The following is a 23726-nucleotide window of genomic DNA, read 5'->3' as shown; positions in this document are numbered from 1 at the left end:
TCAAGCGTTTTATTTTCAGTGTTTTATTTTTTTATGAAATAATATTTCCTAATGAGAACCCCACCTAAGTGGTTCTGTGGGATAGAGATATATTTTTATAAAAACTCATCTTCTTACTCTGAAGAGTAATTTTATATTTATTCTTGTGAATATGCTCAAAACAATTCTACTCCGTGAAATAAAAGTTCTAGACGAAGTCAAAACGTCTGCGTGGTTTGATTGAAGTGAAACTTGGTGTGGCTTGGCTGAGCAGGATGTTTGAGGCCCCAGCAGTTACTTTTGGAGAGAGAAACCATAGTCTCGCTAATAATACGTATCAATGCACCTTAGCTGCAATGGACATAGCTATTAGCTGGCGTAATTGGAGGAAGACTTAAAGGAAGAAAGATCACAGCTCCTAGTGCAGCCTATCCGGCATGCACCGCGTGACAGCAGCGTGGATCTTGGCTCGTCCATACCCTCGGGAAAGTTGTGCTGGGTATGTTTTGGATTACAGGAGGGAGGCGGCAGCAGTAGTTGATCGGTCTCTGCAGCTGAACGCAGTAACACATGGCACCTCAGGGTATGAGCGTAGCTACAGGAAGAAAGCTCCCTCAGAACCAGTACCAGCACTGGAGTCCTCCCCGTAGCGTTTCTCCCACAGCGTCTATCGTACAGCTGGGAGCAGGGGAAAGGAAAGCTTTTGAGTTTGGGCTTAATGTAGATATCTTGTTGGCCTAAAATAATGATAGCATAGGCCACTGGGTTCAGCTGCGCTCCAAGTGTGGCTCCCTGTGAACGGGACGGATTCTCGCAGCATGTGAATCATCCCTGTTAATCCCATTGCTTCTCACACTTTCCAAAGAATGAGAAAAAGCACAACCTTTGCGTCATGCCCGGTCTCTGCCAGAGGTCCATGCGAGCTGCGTTGGCCTGCATTGCTTGGTGTTTATGGGCGTGAGACCTGTGATCTTTTGACTGGCGCAACAGGATCTTTCTAAGGAAGAGCGGTGGGACCTGAGAAATCACAAAGTGAGAGTGTGATCTCAGAAGCTGTCAGTCAGCCAGAGGCCCTCGTGCTCTCTCCCTCTCTGCTTAAACTGCCCTCCTATATGAGATGCTCTTGAGATCAAGCAAACAAAAGGGGGGATCTTATTCTCTAAAGTGACTTTCCTTGCTTTTCTTCTATGTGTTGTCCAGTAACAATTTTCAGCTGAGCTTGTATGTAGCAGGGCTTAAATCTGCCTTGCATCATCCTGTAAAGTAAAGCCTGTCTGTGACCTGCCGTGAAAGGGAACCCGCAAGCTCATCCGCGCATGCGTGCAGCAGTCGGGCAGAAGGAGGCCGGTTGTGACAAGCGGTTTGGCCAGCAGCGGTCCTTGGGAATGTAGCTGTGGGTCTCCTGGCCGGAGAACAGAGGGGCTGCGAATGGGAAGTGAGGACGGTCGCTGTAGTTGGGGCTGGGAGGCAAGGTGGGAAAGGCTTGTTTGGGTAGATGTAGCACTTGGGGACATGGTTTAGTCTACCCTTAATTGGTTTAATTGGTTTAGTGTGGACTTGGTAATGTTAGGTTAATGGTTGGACTGGATGATCTTAAAGGTCTTTTCCAACCTAAACAATTCTATGATTCTATGAATGCTCTGCCCTGGCCATGTGGCCTATACCCCTTTCTTTGGAAAAGATGAATTGTGAAACGATAGCTCTGCTTCTTTCCCAGCTTTGATACTTGCTTCTTGACTTGGACTGATTTTCCCTGCTATCTTTCCTCTGACAAGCACCAACCACAGCAAAGGTGTGGTCAGGCAGGCCTGGGGTGTGACGAAACAGCTCTGCCCAGAATCTGCCAGTTTTCATTGCACTTCTCTCCCCAGCGGGGAGTGCATGAGGTGAGGAGGAGGAGGGGTGTCTACGTAGCAAAACAAAGGTGTGGTCTGAGCAGACCGACATGACACACGCTAGATCGCTCCAGCAGCGCACAGCAGGAGCGCCCAGATGCTCCAGGCTGCTGCATCTGAGCGCCGGTTGCAAGGCTACGGCCTGGGATTGAGTTTCTTTCTGTGCTGCTCGCTCTGCTGCGTTCGCTGCAGACCTTCTAGCACGCGCTGCTCTCGTGGTCTTTCTCTGGCAGATATGCCACCAGCTTCTGAACGTTGCAGCCGCAATGTCATTTCTGCCTGCCGCAGGCCTGCAGGTAAACGAAGTGCAAGTGAGACCCAGGCCTGCTTAGCCAAAGTAAGCGATGCTTTGCTCATCGGCTTTTCTCAGGAGGAAAGCTTGACCAAGTGATGCTGACCAAAGACAAGAAAACCTTCCAGATCAAGTATGGTGACACTGGGGTGGAAGGGACCCCCTTCGCATGTCCTTGTGGCTGCAGGCAAGCTGGCTCTCGCTGTTTGACTTGAGCTCTGTCGCAGAGCAGCCTGTGTTGATCTGGCCGTGGGCTATCTTCCCCATCTCTTTCAAACGCTGATTTATCCTGTAGGGTTTATGCTCGATGTGCTGGCTCTGCGCAGGCAGCCTTCTGAGATAACTTAAGCGCTCATTTTTGGCAGTGCTACGGGCCGGTCCTTATCCAGCCCTCAGTGTGGGTCAGTCAATGTTTAAGATGGGTCTGGTTGGTACAAATGTTTCCCTGGTCTGCCTGGTCCTTTGTGTCTCCCTTCAGTGTCGAGTTAGAAGTGGATCGCTGGTCATTCCCGGTTAACTAGGTTAACTCTGTGTCACAGGGCTCTTATTAGCTGCTCTTCAGCTTTTCACTTCCTCTCTCCTTCTCCTGTAATCCAGCTGTCACACAGGAACCTGTTCTGCCAGGTGACTGGTGACAGCTAATGGCAACCCCGGCCACAGCCTTGTTGTTAGCGCAGCCTTTCCCAGTGGGAAGATGGGGTAAAAATCCATTCTTGCAGCCTCCTTCCATTCTTGCTGTGACCCAGTTAGGATACGTGGTGACACATCTTTGTTTCCCTCTCAGGCTTCCCCGCCTGTCCGTGAACTGCTCTGGCCGGTCGCTGTTCATCCTCCAGAAACTTTTCCTGGACTCCCAGGAGAGACTCAGCCCAGAGGCACGCGCAGCCCAGCCGCGCTTTTGCTTCGACTCCCACACGCTGCCCTTTCCGCTTCTCGGCTCCACGTGGCAGGAGCATCACAAAAGGGGACTCTGTCCTCTCACCCCACCTTCTGTAAATGATGACCCCCTGTGTTTGGGGACCCCTTACTAGAGCTCCAGTGGCCGAAAGGCTTCAGAATCTACCCCTGCCCTGCTCTCTGCCAGCCCCTCTGCGCCTGAGCAGCCCCGGTAGCTAAAGATGCATCTTTCCGCTGCAGCGCTTTGGTCCACGTGCCCGTTGCTGCACTCGCAGAAGTTCTAAATTGCAGTAACAGCAACAGCCTGGGGTTTATCATGCCTTCAGCTATTGGGGTCGGGCAAATCTAAGAGGAATAGTCCACTTTCAGGCCTGTGCGGGATTTGTTTGGTTTTTTCGGTCCGTCTTAACTTTTAGCTGACTGTCTTGATTTGGCTTGGGCTTTCTCCACCTATCCTCTTGCTCATCTTACTCCCAGCCCATAACAGCCCTTCCAGACGCTGTGTTTTTCTCACTCCTGCACATGATTGAGCAACTGGAAAGCTTGGGGCCACATACCAGCCTGCCACCTCAACAGCTTGTGCCGGCTGGACACAGATTGCCAGTCCAGCAACCACCCAGCTGGGTCCTGATGACACACCCCAAATAATTTGTCTCAGAGAGTGAACCTCCCTCATTCTTTCCATGGTTTCTGCTGGCACCGCCTCCATCCCTCTGGCGCAGCTCTTCCTCACCCGCACCGCCCACCGTCAGAGTCACCTTTGGCTGTAACTCTCTTTCCGCTGGTGAGAGCGCCTGCGGTGTGCCTCCGAGGTTGCCCTGCCTAAGCCTGCCTTACCAAACGGCTTCGCCTCCTGCATGGGTGTCACAGGCTCCTGCCAGGGCAGTTCTCCCCTGCCCCTGCCAAACTGCATCACGGCAGAGTGGGCGCGTGAAACAGGCGGGGACAGGGACTAGAGACTGGTCCTGGAGAGACCCACCTGGTCCCGCAGCCATCTCCACGTCCTCAGGGCCACCAGCGTATCGCTGTGCAGTTTTTTTCTGCCTGGGACGCTTTTGCTGGCAGCTGTCTGGAGGTCTGAGCAACCACAGCTCCTACCCGCTGCAGCGGTGCTCCATTTGACATCTCCCTGTCATTTTAACACTTACCCCATCCCAGACCTGCCCTGTCAGTAACCCTGCTGTGGGGTTCTTGCCCACAAGTCTGTGTGTTTTATCTGAAACCCATTCCAGCCTCTTGAGATTCAGGCGAAGGAGAACTGATGCTTGCTTTCAGGCCTGGGGCTGTCTGACCTAGAAAGCAATGGCAAGGACTCCTCCCTTGGTGCTCTGCGGAAGGACGGTCCTTTTTTGAAGTAAGGCTTACTGTAAATTCTCTGAAATGCTATTCTTTTGTGCAAATGTTACCGGTGTTAATATGCCCCCTGGTCACAACATATCTGCTTCTTTTTAAGAGGGCGTCAGAGGAAAAATCTTTCTAAAAGCAGCAGCCAGCCACAAAGCTGCAAAGAGATCAGAATGGGAGTAATCACAGTAACTTAAGCCATCCATCACCTTATCCATCTCGAGGGAGAAACTTTTTCAGCATCTGTGGCGTGCTCGCTGTTACCAAATGGGGAATTACCATTACCACAATGTCCATGGCTACCGCAGGGGTTAAAACCAACCCTCCTTTAGTACACCGTTCATCCGTCGCCCACACAACAGATGACATGGCAATGCAAATGCATTTAACTTGGGAGACTGACCTTTTTCTCTCCAGATGCCGTCTTGCCTGTTGCGTGCTTCATGGTAATGTCGCTAGAGGTGCTTTGGCAACCTCCAGCCTTTGTGAGTCATGTGTCCCCCTCAGTGGGTTTCCTTGGAGCGCGTCAGCCGGTCGTGTCACAAGTTTGCCGAGAGCTAGAGGAAGGCTCCGTGACTTGGGTTACATCACAGAGGCGGAGGACATTTGGACAACTGGCCCTAGTCCCCACTGAGGCAAGCCTCGGATTGCACAGTGCAGCTGGCAGCTCGTCTCGGGGCTGTGTGTGAGAAGGGCCGGTATGGAGCACAGGGAGGAGCGAGAGGGGGTTAGATGGGCTGGAAAGACTTACGTATCACGCACTCGTTGCAAATCTGTGCTGGGTTGGTAGCAGTCATCCTTTGTGTTTATGATGAAGAAAGGATGGTTGGATGGACGGATGGACGGGTGAACAGATGGAAGGAGGGAAGAAAGGATGGATGGAAAGAAGGACGGATGGAAGGTGTTCCAGCAGTAAATGTAGAAGTTTGGTCTTGCACAAACAGTCATCATTATTTTAATAAAGCTGGTGCCAAACTTAAATTACTACTCCAACACTCCTATTATATAATTCCATCCTGTATGATTAAAAGCTTTCCCAGCAAACTGGGAGATTAAAACAACTGATCAAAAAATATTGAGAAATCTCTCTGCCCTGCCCTGATGGGTGCCAGTCTGATCCTTCTGACCCAGTCACCAGAGGGCATCAGCTTCTTGATAGGAAAATCCAGCAGGAATTTAGGAGACGAGATGCAAGAGCAAACAGGCACCAGCTCCAACTGGGAACCACCGTTCGTCCACGGACGTTTGTCCGTGGTCCTGTGGTGGTGGCTCTTCCTATCGTGGTTTGTCAGGCTGGTTGTTGATGCCCTTCGCTGTAACGGGAAGCCGAGGCAGTTGTACAACCACATGAATGAGGAAGAGAAGCCAGTTCAGCTGCCTCTCCCTGAACTGCTGTCATTTAGGTGGCAGAAGTGGGGAAGTAGGGGTTAATTTCAGGAGACGAGACTAGCTGATGGGAGGGGGATATCCATCTGGATACCCACAACAACAGGGGAATAAGCCTTCAGGTCACTGCTGAGAGGTGGGGCAGTGGAAACCAGACTGAGGAGTTGTAATAAGGGGATGGAAAATCAGGGAAGAACAGGGTTTAGATGAGGGCAAGAAAAGATGGTGAGGCTTTTGACCGTAGAAAGGGCACAGTATTGAAGTCAGGAGGAAACAGGAGAACTCAGTACCTCACAAAATCAGTGCACCTGTGGCCTCCCAAACATTGGAGCTCATTCAGGAGGTCCACCTGCTCAGCCCACCCATGCCAAGAACAGGCATCATTGAGGCAGCGGAGCAAGGCACAGCAAGTTTCAGCCCCTGTAGAAAGCTCACCAGGAGGACAGGAGCGTTTAAATCAGGAAGGTCAAGTAGCAGAAATCAGACTGGATTTACAACAGCTGGAAAACCCAGCAGGGTGAGTCCAAGCCGTCATTTTCAGGCAGCCTGGTTTCTAACCAGCTCCTCTCCTTCCTAGTAACACGTTTGCCTTTGAAATGGGAAGAACCCCCAGAAAAGGTATTCCCTCAGCAGCTGCAAAGGCTCAGCCAGGGAAGGGTTGTTGGCAGGGCCACCAGTGCCCGGTCGCTGCTGCTGGCCAGCCTCCCGCCGCTCTGAGCCCTGCCCCTGTCCCAGGCGATGCTGTGGGTACCGCTCCTTGGTCCCGACTCATGTAATTCCTCCTCGGCCGTTGCCTCCACGACGACATCCCGGTGCAGATAGCCTGACGCAGCCCGGCAAGTCAGCTGCTCTCCTCGTGCAGATGCAGGGTTCTCTTTCTGCAGCGAAGTCTCGCTGGGAATTTTTCCACCAGAAGGATTTTTCCGGTGGAAAAGACAGGTTCGGAAAGAAACAAGTAATCTGATTTGGGATTATTTCTTCTCCCAACATATTCACCTATTTATTTAGTTCTCCTTTCCGCTGGGATAACCGAAGGAGGATATTTCATTTCAGCCAGTTCATCACTAGTCAAAACTTGGTTTTTTTTCAACTCCCCCAAGCTCTTTTGTTCCCATGAGCTCAAATCAAGCAGAAGGGAAAAAAATCCGTTCATCAGGCAGTATTCCTGAATGGTTCGGTGCCCCGTGACATCTCTAGCCCTGGTTTCATTCCCACCTAGTGGTCACCTCGAAGAGTGCACCTCCCACTTCCAGATCCCGATTTCTTTGCGTGGGGCATCACGAGTGTCATCCCACTCTGGCGTGCGCGGGGCTCAGATATCGGACTCGGTGCTGCAGGGACGGAGGGTGGGAGCGCAGCCTCCCTGCCACGTCCTGCCACGGGGAGTCAGCTTGGACATTTCCCGTGGAAAAGCAGCGTTTTGTGCTCATCCTCAAAGCAGCAGAGAACATTCTGAGCTTATGAAACTGGTATTTTTGTATGCATCAAAAAAAAGTGGAAATTAAGGCTTTCAACATTTTCTTAATGCAAAATTTGGACCATTGCCAACCCCGACGTGGAAAAAATATTTACGACATTTTTGGCGTAATGCCCTGTTTTGGAACAGAAGCGGAAGCTTGAAAGCCAGACTTCCCCAAAGGGGCAGACATGTGGCTTTGGTCTGAAAGTCCTGGTCTGAAAGGCACGGCATCTCTAGAAGGCTCTCACCGATCCTTGTGCGTGCTGTCCCCAGAGTGGTTAATCATTACTGCAGGGCTCGGTTTCCTGATATTTACCAGCCAAGTCTTCCTTTCTTTCCAAACCGAAGGCTAGCATCAGCTGCTGAAGAGCAATGCAGCCACCAAGAGTATTTTGTCAGCCTTGTCCCTCGCAGCCGCGGGTACCCTGAACCTCGGCCTGCCTTCGGCGGAGGCTGGAAGCGATGCCAAGTGATATGACGGATTTTATTCATCCCACAGCCGCCCTTCCTGCAACTTCATCAACTTCAAAACGAGCTGCTCAGGCTCATGGTCTGAGAATGCAAGAGTCACCGTGTCCTCCCAGGGATTTGGCAATGACCTCAGGCCTGACGCGTTTAGCCCACCGACGGACACCCGAGATAGCAAGGTCTCTGATTGCCGCAGCGGTAATTCGGCAGTCGTGGGTGGCAAGGAAATGGCACGCATGCAGTTTGTGGCTCTCCTAGCGTGGGGTGCGGAGCTGTATCAGAGAAAGCTGCCCCTCAGTTGCCCCTCTCACTGATAAGGTGATGTCTCTCTGTCTCCCTTGCAGATTTTCGCCTGTGGTGCAGCAGGGAGTCACCGTTTCCAGTCATGGAGAGGCTGCCTTTACGCCCCGCTCGCTGTGCAGAAGGTCTGGCTCCTGGGACCGCCGGGCGAGGGACAGCCGGTTCGGCAGTGCTGTGGAGCACGGGGATGGCAAGATGGGTATGTGGTGCCTGGCAGCCGCAGGCAGCGGACCAAGGCAAAGCCCAGTCGGTCCGAGAAATGCCGCAGAGACCCGGGGTCGGACTTTGGGGAAGGGCTGTGGGGATGAGAGCAACCACCCCAGCAGGGGTAAGGGCACAGGCACGACGGCTCTGCCCCCGTGGGCGCAAGCTGGGAAAATATTGACTCTGCGTTCAGCAGCGGGGATGGGACAGAGCCTGTGTGAAAATCGCTTTTGTGCAGGCATTTCTAAAGTTGAGCGCAAGGCCGCTTGTTGTTGTAGGTCAGTAGGGCCCCGAGCAGCCTCGGCTCTCCTCCTTTCAGTTTCTTCCAAAATATTTAATGTGTTTACTTCCTGCATCGCTTAACGTGTAGCGCAGATGTGCCACACGTGTAGCGCCTGCAAGATGAAGCATTTGGCATTCACAGGGGGCAGAATACTTGAAACGTGACTCTTGAATGGGCACTGTACGGCCATTTCTGGGTTTTCGTACAAAGTCTTGTGCATTTTTTTATTTCAGCTCCTTCTTTTAAATGTTTTTTATTTTATTTGCCACCACTCTGCTAATGTGGGGAAAAAGTAGCTTTCTGGCTGCAATGCTTGGTGACCTGTTTCGAGCATGTTAAGACAGTACGTCTTTAAATCCTAAAATAATTTAAGCGTAGTCAAATTCCATTGCATTTTCTCTCTCTTTTTACATAGAAACACGTGAGTTCCAGGCAACTTGAGCAAGCTTGGGAATAACTTTCTGGAGTTAAGAATGAATGAGATCATTCATTATCAGTGAAGCAGGTAAATCTTGAATAAAGATTTCAGAAGACACTGGGTGGGGACGGAGGGGCACAAATCCTGTTACCAAAAGCTTGTGCATTAAAGGGGTCCCTGGAGCGGGTAAATCCATCCTGCCCTTCTGTAACTCAGAACAGCATCACCCAGGTGAGAGGGAATAGAGACAATGATCTCTTTCTCTGCCAGGCAGCTGATTTTGATACAAATCCCACTCCCTACCAGGATCTCCGCTCAGCATCTGCTCTCCGGCACTAGCTCCTGCACTAAGCCGAAACCAGTTTATTTCACCTGCTGTAGCTGAGTTAGCTCTCACCGTGGCAAGGCAACAGAGCTGAGCTCTACACTTCGAGGAAAGCCTTGAGTGGTGGAGACCAAAGCGCTCAGCCCTGCATTTGCCACCTCCGGGTTCCTCCCTCCCCGTTCGAAGCAGACCTCTGCTCCAGCTGAAACCTCCTGGGTGAAGCCCGCAAGGAGAGGAGGAGCCATGCAGGCGCTGGTGCATCGGTGATGTCAAAAAGCCTTTTAGGAGTGGAATGACACCTCTTGTCAGCAAAGCACAGCCTGCGTGAGTGGGATACCTGAGTCCGACTCGAAGCAGAGACTGGGTTTTGCTTAGAGGGGCAGAGCGTGCCTCCATGCAGTCAGTCTTGGGCAGACCCAAACAGGCCAGGAGGATGGCGTTGTGGCGTGCCAATGTAAACAGGTTTCTGTCCATGGACTTCAAGAATAGGGTTTTTCCTACATGAGGTCAAAGCTACCTATAGAAGGAAATGAGACTGTGCCTAGGAAACCTCCTTCACAGCATGAGTGTGCAATCTTTATGCAAACGAGACCTTACTCATACAGTGTGTCTCAGCAGTCCTCTCCTGGGAAAGCGCTGGCCCCACGCTGCAGCCTGCCGGGGACGCACAAAACATGCAAGGAAGAGGGGACACGAGGCGTACCGCCTGCACAGGTTTCGCCGACGGATGGACGTGTGCGACTGGAAGCAGCCTCGCGAAGCACTCGCTCACTGATCCTGCTTCAGCACATCGAAATGAATGCCCAAACTGCCAGGACTGACTTAATCCAGTGGCACTTCTTTAGTTTGCCAAATTTCATGCTTATTTGCTAGCACCCTGGCGCAATTAAAGGCAGCCGACGTCATGAGGGCACGGCACTTGTAGCCAAATGCAGGCACTACCGGCAAACAATGGGATTTCCAAGGAAGCATAACAAACATGCCTGTGAAATAGAGTGTTCTCCTGAGCTGCTTTGCTTGCTCATGGCCTGTGAAAAAAACATCCAGAGTGATCTAAGTAATCGTTGTTGTGCGTAGGAAGGCTTGCCTGGGCTTTGTTCTTGGGAAAAAAATCTAGCTTTGGCAAAGGTGAGAGGAAAGGAGTTTCTAATTGCTGTAGGCTTCTCTTTGTGATTCATTGTTTCTTCACATATGAAATGACTTCAAATAGGTAAAAAAAATCACCTCCTGATGCGCCGATGGGAAGCCACTAGCAAAAACTCGGCTGTGGTAAGGCGGTACCAGATGCTCTTCTCTTCATGGTGATGGGGTGAATCAGAAGGAAAACTGTTCGCATCAGGGGAAATACTGTGAGTCTTGCTTACGCTGAAGACCCTTTGCTCTGCTCCAGCTGCAGGGAGCTCAGCAACGCAAACCTGCGCACGACTTGGACTGACAGCAAAGGGTCCCTCCAACAGCCGGGCAAAGGGCCTTCCGTGGGCAGCCGGTGATCAGCCCCAGATGAAAGTCGTATTGGCTCAGAAAAGAATCGAGAACCTCTTTGTGCACCATTTCTGCTCAGTTCACCCCCACCGGGCCTGAACTTGACCTGTGCCTCATCCTGCCCGGTTAATCTAAGATCAGAGAGAGTCGGGGGCTCTGAATGCACTTTCCGTCAAGCAGGAGACGGACAGGGTGTGTGACCCCCAGTGACGGCGGTGGGCACAAGAGCAGGCGCATGGGTTTGACTCTCGCGTCAAACGACAGGACTTGAGCACCAACGAATGCAACAGAGAGGAGAAACGGGCACGCAGCCACAAAATGGCAGCCCCTCTCTCCCGCCACGGGCTGTAGGTGTCTTTGTAAAGATGCTGAGACAAAAAGCGTTCAGTTTGGATGGGAGAGGACCCTTCTTGGCCAAGGGGATTTGGCTGGGTTCCTGCAGGGGATGGATCCAGGCAGCTCACAGCATTTTCCTGCTGAGATTAAATCCTTTCGTGCAGGAGGACGTCCATGCTCTCTTCATCTGTGTGTGTTTACCTGCCTCGCCAGCTGCTCTACTTGGGAACCGGGTTGGAAAAAACATTGTGCAAGGAAGATTACAAAGTAAAAAGCTAAGACTTTAGCTGCACTTCCAGGAGAAAATTCCCAAACAATCCTCACATGTCCTTTATTTCTCTGTTACTCTGGACACTGTTGGAAATAACATGCGACACGGAAGAAAAACATCACGCTATTTCTGTCACATGTTCCCAGTCCTCATGTGAGGCTGCAATCCCTCAAAATGTGCAGTACCATATAATTTACTCACATGCCATGTGCTTTCATATGAGTTGTGATACGCATCTCCAAGGTGACTTCATACCCAAGCCACTAAGGTGAGGAAAGGGATATATGATTCACCCCGCTTAACAAACTCAGTTAGTCAAACTACCCACCACAACTTTCATTGGCGCCAACATGCTTTAGGCCAGCCAGATTTACGTGGCCACGATCCTCTTAGGGGAGCCTTAAAGGTAACCCCAAATTGTTGCCGCTCCATCTGTACGAGACCATCTCAAGGAAGTTTGCCTTGCCTCGTGACTACGAAAGATTGTTCCTCTGCTGTTAAAACGAGCTCTTGTGTTTGCCCTGACTGTAGTATGCAGTGCTCCTTAAAAAGAAGGCTGCAGTCAGCGTGCAGTAATTGAAAAACACCTGTGCCTACAGAAAGTCACTTTATTACAGGAAGCAAAAAAAGTGGTTGTCTGGAAGTTGCATGGAATGAAGAAAACAGAAGATTCCTAACTAACATTCCAGGTATTAGAGGCAACGATGTTTTAGCTTTTAAAACAACCATGTAGTGGCATTTTGTTTTGCAGAGGCTTTTTCTGATAAGAAGATTTCTGCTCTGGCTCTTTTTCAGCTCAGTCTCTAAGACACTAGAGAAAAAAAAGCCTGTATTTTCCCAAGTATAGACATCATTTTTCCAACAGCCACCCTGAGCACATAATTTCACGCATTCTCAAAGTTGAGCACATTCTGCAGTTGAGCTGGGAGTCCACCAAAACTTAATGAACAGCAGTCACGCAGCTTTTGCTACCTTAAGCGCAGCTCCGCATTTAAACATTTTTTTTTCTCTTCTTTTTAGAACGAGCACTTCTGGAGCCCTTGCAGAATGATCCAGTAGCTGCATAGGCCTTTGGAAAGCGATGAGCTGAGTGTTGTCCTGTGCAGGGACCGTGCTGGCTTGCAATCCTGGAAATGTTACAGAGAAGAGAGATGATCTGATGATTTTGCCCATCTCACGACGACCTGGTACTCTGAATATATAAAATAACGTGCAGTGCAGAGGAAATGCTATCGTATTGAAGGTAAAGGGCCATAGTAACTTTGCTTGGGTAAATCAGTGCAGTGGCACTGACTACAACAGCTGGGCTCTGCCATCGGTTTCTTCAGGGATTCCTGTCTAAAGCACCTACCCCTTTCTGTCGCGTGGGGCCAGGCAAGCACCGTCAGGAGGGTGGTTTTGCATTGGGGTGCTGTGGGGAGCCTGCCGTGAGCGGGGGGGCATGGGTAGGGCCGCGAGCCGGCCCTCGCCGGCGAATCCTGGGGGAAGTTTCTGTGAATTGCCTCAGGAAATGGAAGAAAGGTCAGCAACTGTCACTGCTCTCCGGTATGGCAGGCCGTGTATTAGAGAGGGAGATGGTTGGCTGAGGGACAGCTCCCCATTCTAGTGTAAATCCAGTATTGCTTCACCCAGCTTGTGGCTCCAGGTCCTTACAATTACTGCTGGGGTCAGGATCTGTCCCTGAGCATTTGCAAATTGAGCCATTGCACAAAAATGAGTGGGTGAGTGCTGGAGGATGTGTTTGGTCAAACGAGAGCTGCTCGGTGCATGCTGTGTGGAAAATAGAGCAGTCGAAGCCCAGGGCAGCGTGCTAACAGCAGGCAGCTTCCCAAAAAATCTCTTAGCACGTGGCAGGACTGCTGTCCCGGACAGGCTTGCAACACATTCCCCGCCACCGACGCAAAACTGAGCCCGGCCTGTCCTGCTCAGCTGTATCTAGTGCCAGTGAGCAGGCAACAACAGGAGCCACAACATGGGCCACGCTGTTCTGCAAATTATCAGGCCGTGTTCCCCATTGCCTGCCATTTGTGAAAGCCTGCGGAAAGCAAGTGTAAAATCCCACCGCTGCGATTTGGTAGCGTTAAACTCTTTAGCACCGCTGCATGTTTCATCAGATTAAGCAGGGATGCTCAGGGTTGCTGGAGTTTCCGTTGGCTGACAATGTACCCTTTAGATTTTTCAGGGGACTGTTTCTCATTTGTATTGATATAAATGAGAGAAAAATCCAGATCTTGTTGTCATGGGGGCCAGCAGCTTCTGTCCTTTTTGTTTTTCTCTTTAGACATGCTCCAAAAGATTTTGCAGTCAAATGCGGAGTGACTGAGAACACGTGCCACCGGGCAGACTTCCCCGGGGTGAACAGCTGATGCAGTACAAGTGCATAAATTATTTCCTTTCTGGACAGGTTTCGCTCATGCAATCGCTGTTGCAGCCTAAGTTTTGGGAAAAGGAGTGGAGGACAGGGAGAACATCACCATCTTAGCAAAAAATTATCTGCCTAGGGCTTTCACGGCAGGGATGCACGGCCATCTGAATGCCCACACGTCTCGGAGGCTAGCAAAATGTGTACCATTTCCAGAAAGGCAGCATCCGGGCCTTTCCCCTTCCCTCCTCACTGACACCCGGCTACGTATCTACATCCTCTTTATTACAGCAATCTTGGTTTACATCAGCAGGAACCGGAGTCACACATGCCTCACTTCAAAGCTCCCTCCCTGCCTATGAGGGAGCTGCTGATAGCAGAAGATACTGGCGTCTGCAGATCACAAGTCAAGTGAAAGTCTGGTGAGCTGCCCAAGCAGACACCGCTCCGGTTTGAGTCATTACCCTTTTCCACCTGTTCGCGACTGGATGGATGAGAAAGGATAACTCATGTTCAAACACCCAGGTCAGCTGTGCCCGCCCTTGCAAAATAAACATTTGATGTCAGTGAAGGCATCAAATCTTGGGGGTTTTATCAAAAGTAAAGAGAATGAATAATGAGATCGTCGCAGTTGGCACTCGGACTCTTCTGGAAGACACGATGCCCAAGCGCGCTCCGCCAAGGCCGGGCAGCTGTCAGCGTCGATGTCGCTTCGCCTCCGCAAGGGCCTGCCTACGCCCCTGATCGCCACGGCACAGCTGGGGAAGGGTCGGGCCATGTCCGGGGTGAGAGCAGGGTGGCTTGTCACCCTGCTCCCTGGGGTCAGAGCAGAAGGAAATATAATCCAAATACTCTGCCAGCCCGGTGGCTCCTAGCACAACCCACAGCTGACCAGCGTGCAATTTCACATCCTGGGCACAGCCTTCCTTTTTAGTCGTCTCAAGGTGGCCATGGTCAGTGAGGGGGACAGCAGGTCCCGGGAGCTGCCAAGCAAAAGGAGAGAGCGCATTAATGTCAAGTCAGCAAAATTTGCTGGGATTCACCACAGAGCGGGAGATGCTGAACCGCTGCCTCGGGACATCAGGTCCTTGCCGGGATGGCCCTGTGGCCCCGGGGCTGCAGGTAGCCAGATGATGTGCTGCTACACAGCAGGAAACAGCCACAGCCTTCATCGCTGGGATGTTTTCTGGAGATGAGCCTGGGAGAGGAGAAGCACACCGACAGAGAGAAACCTCCCCTCCATCGTGGCCGTGTATTCCACAGACACGGCCAGAGACCAAAGGGGAAAGAAGCTGGCCCCAGCGCCACCTGCGCCGGGTGCTGTCGCGTGCTGCCTGAGCCCAGGCTGCTCTGAAGGTTTTCAGGACTAGCAAAAAGACGGTCGAGGGACAGGAGGGACCATCCCGGCTCCCGAGGTGTTCATTTCCACCCGCAAGAACGGGGCAGCGCAGCGTACCACCGGCCCATCTCCTCCCGCCGCGCCGCCAGCCCATGCAAAACAAGGTCTGGCTCAGGGCAGGCAGCAAGGAAAGGCTCTGGCTGTGCCCGTGCCTGCAGCTCCCTTCACAGGCTCCTTGCTCATCTCTAAGGTGCAGCCCATTGGGCTCGCCAGCCTTTGGGGAGGCTCCCTGTCCTCTGGGACCGGCACGATGGACCAGCCAGAACAGGCAAGGGCACTTTGAGCAGCAGCCCCAGCCTGGGCATCCCGATGGAAAACCCTGGGTGCTGCCAGGAGCGGTGGCTCAGTAGGTGGCACTCTGCATCCACGGGGAACCAGCACCTTCCCAAAGGTGAGCCCTGCCCTTCCCGGCGCAGCAACCTGCCCCTCCGGCCCAGCCAGAGCCGGGGAGCCCACGGGGGCGAGCCTTGCGGCCCCCTCAAGGCTTCTCCTCCTTTCACCGCTCCTGGGGACATCCTCCGGGAGCTCAGCCTGGGGGCAGACACCAAGCGTCCTTCCAGCCCTGGAGGAAGGCCACGGCCAAGCTTAGTGCCTCCTCCTCCCCGACAGCACACGGCAGAGCTGGGGCTTGCGGCGGGATCCCACCCTGAATGTCCTGAAGCACGTGGCCTCGGGAGGGAGAGAGAAGCAGCCAAGCAGGGCTTTGCCAGGGTGCTGCCATTTGGGAAGAGCTCCCCTGATGTCCCACCTGAACCTCCCCGTGCGCAACCGGCGTCCATCGCCACCTTGCTGCATTTTCTGCACGCCGAGGAGGCGTGCTGGTGGATGCCAGGCTGCCCCTTCTTCAAGGAAGCAGGAGCGGCAGGAGGAAGTCGGCAAAATGCCTGACAAATTCGAAGCATGCCGAGCCAAATTCCTTGCTGCTGCCAGTCAGTGAGACGGAGCCATCAGCTGGAGATTGGAGAGAGGGAACATGGTGAGTCAGGCGCTGGACGTGCCGTGTTTGGTCTCTAAACAGTGCAGGTAACACGGGCGATTGCACTCGGGTCATTCAGCCTTTCCCCCGCTAAGCTTCCCCTGTCGATTGCTTAGCGGTTTGCCAAGCGTAGCACACGGGGCTGAAATTTTCGGTGCTCAGTATATTCCTTCGACTGAACTTAAAAAAAGGAATTGAAAATGTTTCCAGTGAATCCCTGATAAAAAAAGCTGGGACAAATACTTCATTTTAATACCTGCAAAAAAGAAAATTCAGCAGGGCAGCTGCAGTGCCTCGCTGAGGGAGCAGGCCTTGAGCACGGCAGGCGGGAGTGAAGGAAAACTCCCGGTTTACAAACCTCCCGTCGGCCGTTCTCGCACAAGCAACCCCACGTTTTGACAGAAGGGACACCAAAGTCTCTGCCTTTGGAGAAACTGCACTCACAGCTGCTGGTGCTGCAGCTGGACCGAGCACTCTCTGTCCCGGGGCTGCGGGTGGCCGAGCAGGATTTGTCTTTTCTCTGCTGTGGACACTGTGAGAAAAGGCACAGGAAACGAGGGGAAACGCCACGATAAAAAACACCCAACAGTAAAGCCGTCAGCAAATGAAAATCAGTTTTAATTGCACTATGCACAAAGGGGCTGACGGAGGTTTTGCAGGGGCCGTCTGTTGCAGGTTAACGACTGAGCGACCGATTTTGCCGACTTCTTTTTCAGAGCTCTTGGGCATCGCTTCTTGAGATTGGCGTGACCCGGCAAAGACGGCACCCGGAGCCGCGTGTCCTGCCTTGGTGTGCGTGGAAGCGGGGAGAAGGTTCAAGTGACGGAGCGACTTGGATGCCGGCCACCTGGAGCAAAGGCTCTGTCGGGTTCCTGAGCTGTGAGTAGCGTTCCAGCCCCCCTCGGTTAGGGGAGGCCATTGCCCGGATCCTCCGTTCCCCACCGCTCGGCCGCGTCGCCGCCCGCTGCCCTCCCGCCCCGCCGTGCCGCGCAGAGCCTTCGCGGGCACCGGAGCAGAGGGGAACCGATCTCTGCGTCCTCGCCCTCTTGCAGGGCTTTTTTGGCTTTCCCCGGCTCCCTTACAACCCGCTGCCCTGTGGCCTTTCCCCCCTAAAAAGTAGGGCTGCGTCGACGCTGCCTTACGCAGCGGCCCAGGAGAGGCGGGCGCGGCAAGGCGCCCTCCGCCGAGGGCTAGCGCGGCCACCGTGAGCCACCGTGGCCCCAAGGAGCGCCTTCGCCTCTGCCTGGATGCCTGCCCGCCCTGCTTTCCACGCGTTACTCAGCCCTTACTCACGCCCCGCCGCAGCCAGCGCGCGCGGGCCGAGGCTCAGGGCCGTCGCCCCGTTTATTGCCGAAAATTGTTTGTGCCGGATCGCGGCTGCTTCCTCCCGGCGGAGCCCGGGGAGGGTGTGTGTGTGGGGGGGGGTGTTGGGGCGTGGGGGGTGCAGAGCAAAGAGCGGAGCCCGCGGGCGCGGCGCGGCCTCGCCGTCAGGGCGGGCGGCGGTGTGCGCCGGCGTCTCCATGGCAACGCCGCCCCGCGCCGCCGCCGGAGCGCGAGGGCCGCGCCTGCGCCGCCCGCCCCGCCCTCACCTGCCGCCCCGCCCCGCCCCGCCCCGCTGACGCCGCTCCGCGTCCGGGCGCGCGAGCGCCGGCCGCCTATAAAAGCGGCGGCGGCGGCGGGCGGCTCCTCATAGAGCGCTGCGCACCGCCCGCCGCCGCCGCACCGGTCTGTTCCCTCGCCGCCCAGCCCCGGGACCGCCGATGCGCGCCCTGGCCTTGATCGCCGCGCTGGCCGCGCTGGCAGGTGCGTGCCGAGGGGAGCCGCGGGGCGGCGGTTGGGGCCGTTGGCGGGAAGGGGCCGTGAGGGGGGCGTCGCGCGCGGCGGCCGTTGGTTTGCCCACCCTCCTCTCCCCTCCCTCCCTCCCTCCCTCACTCCCGGCGCCATTTCCCCTCACAGCGTGCCGGCCCGTCGCCGGGTCCTCGCCCAACACCACGGAGCCCGAGCGGCACGGGGGCCCTGGCCAGCGGCAGCCGGAGACCCGTGAGGGCGAGGCCGTGTCGGGTCCCGACTACGAGGAGGATGAGGAGTACGAGGAAGCGCTGCCCGTCCACCAGTACATCGTGGATGACTTGATCCGAGGTGAGTCTGCAGGGACGGGGCCAGGTGCGAGAGGGGCTCGTCAGCTCCTCGGCGCCAGGCCTGAGGGCTCTCTAGATGGAAGCCCCCGCTTTTTCGGACTTGTCTCTCTTGTGAGGCTGCTGCGCTTAGCTCCTAGAGCATGGAGCAAAAGCATGCTTCTGCTTGAAACTCTTGCGTTAAAAATAAGTTGTCAGGGATGAAAACTTAGCGTGAACGCAACTAGAGTGTGTGGAAGCGGCAGGTTGCCTGCTGGACTGCTCTCCTCTGGTAGACCTGACAAGAAGGTTGTGGTGGGGTGGCTGCCACCTACTTAACGTGGAAGCCCCAGCGGGGCTTACGGGTGCCGTTTGGCCCCAAAGGTGGGTTTAATATCGGGTTGTCTTTCTTGCTCCAAGGATTTCCTGGGCGTTTTCTCCAGATGGCTTATTTGGGTTGGAGTTGACTAAAATTTCCTGCAAAAGCCAAAATTTAAACCTCTTTAAGTGGCTACAGAAAAGTTTGTTAAGCGTCTTTCAGGCAATACTTCACTGTCAATAGCTATTGTGTGGATTGATTGTAATTTGTCCACTTGTAAGGTGTGAGGAGATATTAATAGCCCTCCTGGCTACAGGGATGGGAGGATTTTGTTGGTTCTGGCCTAATTGCAATTATAAGACACGCCAGGTACCTCCAAGTGATTTCTAGCTCTGTAGATGTTAGTAGGCTGGTGCTGTTGCCCTCTAGGGTGGATCTGGCTATTTTTTTCTGCGGAAACACCTCGAGACTTGAATGAGCCTAAAGGATCTCTTAGGTGAGGGTGAACTGTGCTCCAGATACTTAGTTTGGGGAGTTTGTGGACCCTTGCTGAAGTTTTTCATGAGTTGAAGACTTCCAGGGGAAACAGGAATGTCAGAGTTCTTGAGCAGTTGGGCCTGTAAAACGACTGGCTTGGTGACTTAAGCGTTGTATAACTGCACAGGAACCAGAATGGTTACCAAAGGTGGTTGGTTTGTAGACCAGCTCTTCTACTTGGCATGAGGTTTATCTGTGGAGCCTTCAAGCTGTAATGATTCAACTGCGGATGGCTTTCCTGGCTACGCAGCTTGCAGACAGGGACACAGAGATCAAACTGACAAGCCGAGCCTCGAAGAGGGAAGAATGGAAACAGCCTTAATTATGAAAGTGTGAACCTAAATAGCAAGTTGAACTGGACAGAACAGGGGCCTCGGCTGTCAGCAGTAAGCTCACACTTCTAGGGACAGGAAACCTTGCTGCAGGAGCAGTGTTCCTCGTTTACATATTAATATAGCTTATACCATTTGAATTGGACTTCTGGTTGCTGAAGGCGTTTTTGCTTTTAAGTAACTTCAAGCCAGGCTTGTTGCTCTAGAAGTTAAAACAATCAGCTGTCTAGACAACAGTGAACTACACCTTGTTTCTTTGTGCAGGCTCTCTTCTCGCCACTAGAAATACAGGGTTCTGAAGCAGTTGGATCAAGTTGCATCCTATTGTGGTGATTGCCTATATGCATAGTGCTCTGGGTAAAATATTAGTACTCCAAAAATTATTTTCATTAGGTCTGCAGAGCACAATAGAGAAATTTAAGAGCACTGTAAATAGCTCTACTGTTCTTAAGACCTGTTCAAAGTCACCTGCTTAACTGTCACTCCTGAATAGCACAGTGTCACACTGAGAAGACTCACTTTATGGCCAGCAGTAAAGGGACGGTTTCTTCAGAGAACCAGTGTTTTAGCAACTTGCTCTAAAACAATCCTGTGGAATTTTGGCTGCTGCTTGGAGCAGCCGCAGAGCTTATGACCCTTAGTCAGTGACTGGCTTTAGCTTGTTTTCCCCAAGTGAAAGGAAGATGATTGCCTTCTCTTAAATCCAAAGGCTACTAAGTCACCAGCATTTTAAACCACGCTCTTCTAGAGGTTTGTCTTAATTGAGATAATGAGGGGCAACAGTAAGCACAGAACAAATAACCTGACTCTTGCGGACTACCCTGCTTTCACTCCTTCGGTGCACTTGGCATCTTCCTCAAAGTAGGAGAACTGGAAATGAACTATCTTCTGCTGAAGACAGCACTACAGGTTATTTGGGAGAAACAAGTATGCTAACTGGGACAGCAAGCTGTCTTGCCTCTGCAAGCACCCAGGACTATCTAGTGAGTTGTAATGCCTTTCATCACTGATGCAAATGGAGAGTTTAGAGAGATGGAGGCTGTTAGCCTTGTATCTGAGTCGATGCTAAACTAGTGGATGGCTTGGCTCGGTGCGAACTCCATGTTCTTTACAGGTTTTTGCTTGAACCTGTATGGTTTCACTCCAGTATCTTATGCTGTGAAATGCTGCGGTCCTTCAGCTCTGCTCTTCATCTCTGGTGGCGCTCTCGGCTCATCTGCTCCTACTGCGTTTGGTCTGCATTGCACAGGACTTAATGGTGGCGGAGTTGAGCTTCATTTGCTTCTAGGCTTGCTGCCTTTGTGCTGGCTGTGAGATGCCCAGCTGCATGCTTACTTGCATCCTATGCTTCCTGGTCACAGATTCTCCTGCAGTGGCCATCCCCCTGCCCCCCCCTACCAAATTCTGTAATTCAGTTTTCACGGAATCTAGCTTTCTAGCATTGCTAGACTGAGTCATCTTGTCCTTTTTTCAGTTGAACCTGTGGTTAAACCCAAGCCAACAAAGAGGGGGGGTGAGAAGAATGCCGGCAAATCAAGAAGGAAGAAAAACAAAGGGAAAAACAAAAAGAAAGGAACTCCCTGTGAAATGGAATACAAAAACTTTTGCATCCATGGTGAATGCATATACCTAGAACATCTCCAGATGGTGACCTGCAAGTAAGTCACTTGTACCTTGTGAGTTAGGTGTGATTGGCATGAGCCAGTGGCGTGTGAGGGCTCAGAGGAAAAATCAGTGTCAACTTGGCATAGAGCCGTCTCCTGCGGTATTTTGACTGAGAATCTTTCTGCCATGTAAATTAAGTGATGATGGAATCTGAGATGCATAACAAGCCACTGAACTCATCAGTTGGTCATAAACTCAAACCAAAAGAATGAAAAGGCGTGTCTTCCTGGAACATCACGCCCAAACTAATCTCGACTTGTTGAAATGCTGACAAACCTTGTGCTAGAGCAGAGACTGCATTTCATGAACACGCTCTAAAGGGAGCATCTTGAGATTCATGGGAAACTCTGAAGATGCCTAAGTCAGGTTTGCGTGTGTGTGGGTGTCCTTGGCTGCAGACAGCACCGGAGCTGATAAGAACCTGTGTTAATGTTTACTTGCAGGTGTCATCAGGATTTTTTTGGTGAGCGCTGTGGTGAACAGTTCATGAAGACTCAAAGGAAGAATGATGTGGCAGACTACTCGAAGACTGTGTTGGTAGTGGTAGCTGTCCTGCTCTCAAGCATCAGCTTCATTACTGTACTTATCATTGTGATAGTGCAGTAAGTATTATTCTCTTTGGTGTCTGTCTAGCTTAAGCGTGAGCGGGGCTTGTGTCCAGTAGCCCTGAAATGTGCGTGGCTCATCTGAATTAGCTGTGTGGAAGACATCCAAAAGGGCTGCGTTCTTATCCCAGCTTGGATATGTCTTGAGGGTAGAAGCGAGGTCTGAGAAGTTCATAAGTGACCAAGTGTTCACTTACTGTCTCTCGCTATTGGCTGTGGGCAGCCTTACGTTTAAAACAAGAGCCTTTCTGCTCTTGCTGCAACCAGGGTAGTTACGGTGCTGCAGAAGTGGAGGAGGAGCGTTAATGCTGACACAGCAGTGCCTTCCCTAATCCTTATGGAGAAGCCTGCAAGCAGTAACGTAACAGCCTCATGCATGGCTATTATCCAACAACCAGGTACACAGCTGGAGGGAAGGAAATGGTGCTCCAGCAGTCCATTTATTAATGGAGGCTGCTGGGCTTGAATACTTACATTGGGGGGGAAGCTGTCGGAACAAGCGCTGTCAGTCCCAAATACTGTGCTGCTTGCTGTTAGGATGGAGGGAACAGCCATCCCAGCCTAACCAACTGCTGACAGTTCAGTGTGGTGGGTAATTAGAATCTGGGCTTCTGTTCTGAATAAATTACAAGAGCTTTTCTGGGTACATGTTTCAGACCTTACAGCAAATGCTTCTTTGTAGCTGCTAACAAGGAGTATGCAGCAGCTTAGGACTCCCTGTGCCTTTGCATCTTGCCAGTGTGCTCGCCAGGAGTTAGTGCTGAGGTTAGACAGTCAGCACGGGGAGCCCGACTCCAGTGTTTGCTGAGTATTGGAGCAGTCCTCCAGTTCTGACACTGGGATATTGTATGTGAAACTCAAAGGTTCAGTCTAATTTTAGACCTTGATGAAGTACATCAACTGAATTGGGTACATGCTGTACCCTTTCCTGCAATTCAGGAAACAAGGTGTGCATTTGTCATTTCACTGTTGCTTCATATTTAGATCTGAGCTTGAGGAATGCCGGGATGAACCCTTGTTCTCTGAACACTGCCTCGTTCCTCGCTGCTAGGAGAGATAGCCAGTTCTGTACTGCTGTAAGAGCAGATAATCATTGTTACTTTCTGGAGCGAGCCATGGAATAGGATTGTGTTTGTTTCACGCTCTGAACCTTTGCAGGCTTGAAGCATGAGGCTCATTAATCTGTACCTTCATCCGGAGAAGCTAGATGGTCTGTTTGGAACAGTTGCTAGAAAAGACTGGAGAAACAGGGAGAAGATCAATAAGCTCCAAGGGACACATCAAGGGGATAGGGACTTAATACTTAATGTGGACTTAATAAGTCCACAGGGCTCTGCTGTGGGGAGGAAGGAGGCAGTCTGGTCTCTGCAGCTGTTTGCTAAAGCCACCAGGAAGTCTGTCCCCCAGAAAGTCTCCTGCTGCTTGGCTCAGTTCCAGCAATAAACCCTCTTCATCTTGCTGCCTTTTCGGGCTTAAGCCAGAAGTCCTGGTGCTGTGAGGCTAAACTGGCAGTGCCTAATTCAGGGCCGCCTTGATGGTATTGTCGGACACTGGTTGATGCTGAGTGTTTTAAAAACAATCTTGCTTGAAACTTCCTGGTGCTGAGGAGTGGCTTGAGGATTCAAAGGACATGAGTCTGAATGCTGCAGAGGATGTGGGGGCTGGTAACAACAGGGTGTACGTCAGGGTTCAAAATGACCTCTCACATGCCGTAATTCCACAGGGTCAGAAAAAAGTGTCCTCAGTATGAAGAGAAAGAAGAAAGGAAAAAACTTCGACAAGAAAGCAGAAATGGCCATGTTGGTGTGTAAATGAGGAGAAGGCAGGTATGAAAGCTGACTTGAAATGCCTTTCAGTCCTTCCAGGCTGGAGTTACCATCTGATAATTGCCTGCATGTTTTGCAAAGCTAGTGTTTGCTTCTAACACTTGAAGTGCCTTGAAACACACAGGTTACATGGGAATGACTGGGTTGGTTTTCTGGTTTCCAGAAACCACCCGAGTTGTGCGAGTTCTTCAACAGCGCTGTTAGCTTTCTGGGTGCTGTCTTGAAGGAAAAGTGAGGATAGGAAGCTGTACT

The 23726-nt window shown here is 52.2% G+C and overlaps 1 protein-coding gene across 1 annotated transcript; it reads left to right on the top strand.

The window, feature by feature from the left end:
* Positions 1–17836: 17836 nt before the first annotated feature.
* On the top strand, positions 17837–23459 carry AREG (amphiregulin). Its single transcript, XM_075709762.1, has 5 exons — positions 17837–17879; positions 18033–18215; positions 20853–21036; positions 21487–21645; positions 23372–23459. Exons 1-5 carry the CDS (start codon positions 17837–17839, stop codon positions 23457–23459), a joined length of 657 nt encoding a protein of 218 aa, XP_075565877.1.
* The last annotated feature ends 267 nt before the right edge of the window (positions 23460–23726 follow it).

This window comes from Pelecanus crispus, chromosome 4, assembly GCF_030463565.1.
Source record: "Pelecanus crispus isolate bPelCri1 chromosome 4, bPelCri1.pri, whole genome shotgun sequence".
In the NCBI taxonomy this organism is placed as follows: Eukaryota; Metazoa; Chordata; class Aves; order Pelecaniformes; family Pelecanidae; genus Pelecanus; species Pelecanus crispus.
The sequence above is the reverse complement of the archived record's forward strand: the minus strand, read 5'-3'. Positions and strand labels throughout refer to the sequence as shown.

Coding starts and splice junctions, on each gene's coding strand:
- AREG (XM_075709762.1), top strand. CDS start 17,837: ATGCGCGCCCTGGCCTTGATCGCCGCGCTGGCCGCGCTGGCAG. Junction 17,880..18,032: donor CGCGCTGGCCGCGCTGGCAG/GTGCGTGCCGAG, acceptor TTCCCCTCACAG/CGTGCCGGCCCGTCGCCGGG. Junction 18,216..20,852: donor CGTGGATGACTTGATCCGAG/GTGAGTCTGCAG, acceptor TCCTTTTTTCAG/TTGAACCTGTGGTTAAACCC.